The 6,934-nt window shown below is 33.7% G+C and overlaps 1 protein-coding gene across 1 annotated transcript; it reads right to left on the reverse strand.

Moving 5' to 3' along the window:
• LOC108997778 (probable CCR4-associated factor 1 homolog 11) lies at positions 1-1,090 on the reverse strand. The gene has a single exon (XM_018974157.2). The coding sequence runs from the start codon at positions 874-876 to the stop codon at positions 34-36; it is 843 nt and encodes a 280-aa protein (XP_018829702.1). The 5' UTR covers positions 877-1,090; the 3' UTR covers positions 1-33.
• Between the last annotated feature and the right edge of the window lie 5,844 nt (positions 1,091-6,934).

Here is a 6,934-nt window from a genome sequence, read left to right on the forward strand (position 1 = left end):
TGGAATAAAAAATGAATATATAATTTTAAAAGTTTAAAACACTTCTAAGCCATACAAGACGCCGGCATGTTTTTCCGGCCCATCACTTACAAAATACACATCCCTCATCTTTTGAAACGCGTGCCACGTCAGCAAACTATCTGAACCGGCCTGGTGGCATTTGCCAACCACCCGGTTCACGTCGAGGGTCCTGGCCACCCGGTCCAGGCCGCCATACAAGCTATTACAGAACCTCATCATGTACTTGACGTCGTAAACCTTGTTTCCGAAAAAGATCCTCATAATTTTCAAGAATTCCTCCATACCACTCGGTAGTTTCCGGCGCGTGAGGATCTTCACCAGGTACCCAAAGTCGTACGCGCTGTGAAACGTCACCCAACTCACAGAATCGTTACAAACGAGTCCCGATGACATCATCAACTCGGCAAACCGAGCCGAGTCGACGCCCTCCTCCCTATTTCTGTCGAAGTCAATCCCTTGCCTTTTCAACAACTCGATCGAGTCAGGAGCGTGGGCATCACGCGCCTCGTCAAAGTCGTTGAAGTTGAACTCCCAGATGAACCGGTTCCCAGTACCGAGGTCCGGAAGGTTCCCGTCGGCGTCGGAGAGAGTGAGGCCCACCTGGATAAGGTTCAGAACGTCGACGTTGCTTTTCATAACACGGTAATGATCAGACGGCCGAAGCTGACCGAAGTACGGCTTGGCGGGATCCACAGCAGGCCGGAAAACAAGGCCGGGGAACTCTGTATCCATGGAAATATATGGGTAACTGTCGATGACGCCCCTTATCAGCTCAAATTCAGAGTCCAAATTAGCCGACCAGACCTCCCGGATCATGATCGGTCTCAGATGCGGACTGGGATCGTCGGTAATCATGGTCGATGGGAGTCGAATAAAGGCCAGAAACGGATGAGGCTGTTTGAGAGATCAGAAGAAGACTTGGTCTTCCTTCTTTAATCGTTACGAGGTTGGTTGGCGTTTGATTTGTGGGTTGCCGTAGCGAGTGAGAGTGAGAGGTTTTATAGAGATGTTGCTCGGAAACATAGAGAGAGAGAGAGAGAGGTTCCTGAGACTCTGAAGACTATAAACAGTACTGAAAAAAGTTCAACGCGTTTCTTGCTTTGTGTTTTGACCGAGGAAAGTAAAGAATCGGATACTCGGTCCACGTCGGCTGGCCTTGTTCACTTAAAAGGACAATGCGAGCCGAGAACGGTGACCCGGATTGTTCCGACTAGTTGAAAATGTATATTTTTATTTATTTATTTATTTTATTTTTTAAAAATTTTTAAAAAATAAAAATATTATCAATTTATTAATAATTATTTTCTTAATTATTAAATAAAAAAAAACACAATCAATCGATCAATTTTATCGATAAACTTAACTATCTAAGTAGCATTTTTCTTACTAAAATTGTGTTGTGTTCTTTCTTCTATTTATTTCCATGAGTTAATTAAATTAATATTTGTGAGTTGATTTGAAGGCAATTTTTTTAATTAATTTTTTATTCCTTATCTTTGTTATAAAAATGAGGTGTTATTTATTCCCCTTTTTTTTCAATTATTAATAAATTATAATTTGAGTAACCTTTTAATTAAATAATTTATTTATAAAACTATTTAAAATTTGGTTTGATTGTGATAACATAACCGAAGATGAAGAATAGTATTAACGTCTTGTTTCGCGTCAAGTTCTGACAACTCAGGTTTTCAGAACTTGGCACTGTAAAAGATAAAAGAGAAGGCAGCTGGGAAAGGGTGACATTAGGGCCGGAGAGTCTCCGATGTCAAAGTTAATAAATTCTCTTGGAAGTTTATAAATAAGTGAGAGAGTCTAGAGATCAGAGAGTGTTTCACGTATTTGGGGCAAGCTATTTATACCAGGGTCTGAGGGGGAACAGATCGTGTATATCCCTATGGAATTCGTACCCTTCGTATTGTTCCTTCTATCAAAGTCTTTTAAAGGGACGTGGCTTTGCAACGGCAACATTAACATGACATGTAGCTTAGTTAGTGGCACCTAGGGGTGTAAATTTAAACCAAAAAATCGGTCCGGAACCAGTCTGGTTCCGGTTCAACGATTTTCGAGACCGAACCAGACTGGTTGGAGGAAAAAATATAAAAATTAATATTTTATATATAAGTTTTATATATAATATATAATTATATGTGAAATTTTTACATATAATATATATTAATTTCATAGTATAATTTATAAATTATAACATAAAATGTTAATCTTAAATATAAACATTTGTAATTTGTTTGATCATATGTTATTAATATAATTATATATAAGATAATGTTAATATAATTTATAAAATAAAAGTTTAATCTTGAAGATGAAAATTCAATTGATCATATGCTTTAAACATAATATATATATATTAAATTATATTATATATAGTCTAATATATTATATAGTTATACTAATATATAAGTTTATGACTAATACTAATATATAACTATACTAATAGCATAATATTAATACTATTATATGGTCTAATATATTATATAGCTATACTAATATATAAGTTTATAATTAATACTAATATTTTTACTAAAACAGATTTTTTTACTAAAATAGATTTTTTTAGTAGTGCAGAGTTTGTAATATGAACAAATTTTTAAAATAGATTTTTTAAGCTTATTTTTTTTATTAATAGATTTTTATTTTTTAATGACAAACTTATATTTTAAAAAATCGGAAAATCGGACCGGAAACCGGTAAAACCGGAGATACCGGTTTAGAAAGGTAACCAGTGTGTAATCGGTTTTGAAAAATACAAAACCTGTATATACCTGTTTGGTTCTAAATTTTGTCCAAAACCGGACCGAACCGAACTGGTTACACCCCTAGTGGCACCATTAATACGGCATAATTCCTTGTCCCTACTTCATCCTTTGTGATTTGTCGATGTTCCCATGTCAGAGGATCGAGGGTTCTCTATACTTCCCATTATGTCTTGTACAAGTTCCCATAACCAAAGTGTGGCCAAGCGATGTCAGGTGGGTCAGTCCCTTCAGCCACCTGGTTACTTTCCTTTCTAGGCGTCTTGTTTTATGGGTGATTTTGGAATTCTGGGGCCGAGTATTAAGTCGAGGCCTAGTGGACTTTGTGAAGTGGGGAAAACCCCCATACAAATAGTATTAATCTTTTAGGAGTTGTTTGAATTGAGAGAGTCTGTCAACTCAGCTCATAATTATAACTTTTTAAAACTTCTACACAAAATACAATAAATAATTCAATTTTTTCAAACCTCAAAGTAAAAATAATATTTTTGTTAATGCCGAGAAATCACAAATAGGCCGAAATGCGAGTAAGTGTCATTATCGACCCACTGTGATGATTCAAGACTTGATCGGTGTGGTTTGGAGCTTTCGACAATGCTCCAGTGTGGCTGTGTGACATCCGTACGTACATCCATGACAATGAATAAAAAATTAACACAGGAAATAAAAGATATGAAAATACACAAATTTACATGATTCGATACTGAACCTACGTCAACTGTTCATTTGGAGGGCAAATTCACTATAATATGAATATTTAACAATCTCTTTTTTTCGTCCCTTCTTTTCCCTCTGACAAATACCATATAAGCAGAGCACACGGGGACTGTAAGTTGGGGACTATCTTTTGATGCATTGCACGTATAGAAAACAAAACAAAAAGATAATCTAACAAATGGAAAGAATACTTTAAAAAATAAACATCGACTGACTTTAAGCCAACAATTGAGACATGAAAATAAAAAAATTAAGACATCGTTTAATTTCACAAACTTTTGAAACCATCTTATTTTATCTCATCTTATCTCAACATTCAAATATCATTCAAATTCAAATATTTTTTAATTTTTAATTTTTAAATTTTTAAATTTTCATCTAATCATTATCAAATTATTATAATTTTTTCAAATTTTTAAATAAAATACAAAAACTAATTCAACTTTTTCAAATCCTAAAACATAAAAATAATAAAAAAATAAAAAAAAATAATAATAAATTATATTCTAACCAATTTTAACTTTATAATTTTTTTGTTTAACTTTTCCTCTCTTATTTTTCAAAATTTCATAAAATTCTTAACTCAAATAATTTCACTATTATTCATAAATTATTTCATTATTATTCACATGTTTCTCATCTTATCTGTATAACCTAAAAATCTTAAAAATATTAAACTAACAAAAAACCAAACAAAAATATAATAATAAAAAGACTTATAAGTAAGAAATAATCCAAAAAATAAAAAATAAATAAGGGAAGTCCCAACAGGAATGTAGCGCAACCACCCTCGGCAAAAACATGGGGCATGAATGATTTAGTGTCAGTTTGGATTGAAAGTTAATTTCAACCTATTTTATCTCATTTTATTTCATTTGTTAACGTCAAAAAAGACTCATAGTTCAGAAGGGAAGAGAGATTAATTCCCGGGACGTGCTCAGAGGCGCTGGGCCTCGATCGATGCTATATGGAGCCCTAAGTAGTGATCTGTGTGGTTGCATGATTTCGGTTCGTAGATCCATGGCAATTAACGGTATTTAAATGTAGAAAATAAAGAGAGTTGAACACACAGATTTATGTAGTTCGGCATTAGGCTTACATCCACAGGGGTTTGAGAATGAGAGATTTCACTATAATAAGCTTGTTTACAATTTCTCATAGCCTTTCATTTCTCAATATACAAAGAAAACTGTAAATCTATTCGCTGGAGAAGAAGTTCTTTGTTTTGCTCTTAGGTTGAAGAATAAGTCGACGTAAAATCCAAAAGTCGGAAAGTCCTCCAAAGAGAGTTAAAGGTCTGAAGAAGTCGAAGTCGTCCCAAAGAAAGGGTGTCCAAGAGGTTCCGAATCCGTAGGTTTTCCTTGCCTTTTATTTCACCATTTGCTTGCGTGCCCCCTTTGCTTTAAGTCACTTTCATCATTTTTCATCTTTTGTTTTCTAGTGAGTTCCCCTAATGATTGGGCCTTTCCATAGGATGGGAAAAAATCCTCTCAGAGTTACCCCACCAATTCCTATCGGACTTGTCCGATGAGAATATTTCAATATGTTTTCCATTCGCCTTGCTTCATTCTGCTAGGCTGTCAGTTTTTCCACTTGTCGGCCTTTAGGTGGGGTTCTATCCCATCGAGCGTTCATGTCATTGCTTTGTCCTACCGGTTTCCTTTAACTTTTTTTTTCTTAATTACTTCCTTTAACCGCAGTTCCCTTCCATTTCCTATTCTCTTAACTGGCTTTCTATCCCACTCCTATTTCCTTTAGCTCCGTTCCTTCCGCTTCTATTTTCTCAGCCGCTTTCCTTTCACTCATATTTCCTTAGCCGCCATTCCTTAGTCACTCCTATTTTGTATCCCGTGAGCCTTTTTTCTTTCATTTCGCTTTGTCCAAGAGATCCCAAATTTTTAGATTTTTCTTGTCTTTTATTTCACCATTTGCTTGCATGCCTCCTTTTACTTTAAGTTATTTCTCTCATTTTTATCTTGTCTACTAGTGCGTCCCCCACAATGGCTGGGCCTTTTCATGGATTAGGGAAGAATCCTCTCACATCATTATTAGAACTTTTATAAATTTTTACAAAAAATATAATAAATAATTCAAATTTTTCAACTTCTAAAATAATAATAATATCAAAAAATAATATTTTAATAATATTTTATTCAATTTTTAACTTTTATCTCATCTTATTTTATTTCAATTCACTATTAAAACCTAACATTTATCCTCCGATTATGCAGCCATAAAAATACACCAGAGGATAAACCATAGGGGATTCTTTTAAATTTATGTATTTTATTAGTTTAACTTTTTAAGATAAACCGTAATTTAATTAATTTGAAAACTATAACATGCCAAAAAAGAATAAACCGGTCAGCAAAGGTGTGCTATATAGGCAGTAGTGCTGTGTGTGACTCGTGCTGATCAACAGGGAAGGCATGCAGCTATCATTCATGCCGTGACTTCGTGCCGTGTGTTTAGATTCTCAGTATGGCGTTGGTTTCATCATTACTATTAAAAACAATATATATATATATATATATATTTATAACCAATTATTTATGATAAAAATTATTATTTATAATAATAATTAATTTATTTTAATATAAACTAATTAACAGTAAATAAACTGGTTTTTTTTATATAATTAGTACAAATTTCTAATAATTATAATTAAGAAAAACGTATTTAAAGAATAATAGATATTAAATTAATGGGAATCTGATGACTTAAAGCAATATATTAGATTATGATATGACTATTGAAAGGAGTAATGTCTTGGTGGCGGTTGCACATGGAACACGTGCTTAAAACGATGAATATTATTGTAATGCTTAACCTAAATTAAAAAAAAAAAAAAAAAAACATTAGTGGAGGATAGGCTTTTGAAAATTTGAAATTTGAAGTAGTGCTGTCAGAGAGAATCGGACGGACGGACAGAAAAGCGCATCAAATTTTAAGCAAAGAACAATTAGGTCGTTATCGTTTTACCAAAGCAATTAGCAAAAGAATAAAAATGCTCAGTCCCAACATTAGCTGCAGTTTAAATAGTGAGTTGAGATAAAATAAATTGAAATAAAAGTTGAAGGTTGAATAAAAGATTATTAGAATATTATTTATTAATATTATTTTTATTTTAAGATTTAAAAAAATTAAATTATTTATTATATTTTGTATAGAAATTTCACTAAAAGCCCAAGAGGCCATAAATGAAAGGAATCAAGATCAAAACCACGACCCGGAGTAACGAGCCCCTAACCCAGCTTATGGGAAAGCTCCTCTGTACACAACCTGCAGGAGGGATGGTGCTGCAAATGATGAGACTCGTCGATCTAAGGTCTCCTTGAGTAGTGTCCAGTCCTCTAGTGTCCGCCCGCATAGCAGACGTGATATACGAGGATCCCTTGATCTACTGACAGAAAGGGAATGAACAG

This window comes from Juglans regia, chromosome 5 (assembly GCF_001411555.2).
Source record: "Juglans regia cultivar Chandler chromosome 5, Walnut 2.0, whole genome shotgun sequence".
NCBI lineage: Eukaryota > Viridiplantae > Streptophyta > Magnoliopsida > Fagales > Juglandaceae > Juglans > Juglans regia.

Excerpts from the sequence above, each read along its gene's own strand:
- LOC108997778 (XM_018974157.2), bottom strand. The coding sequence starts at position 876 with ATGATTACCGACGATCCCAGTCCGCATCTGAGACCGATCATGATCCGG.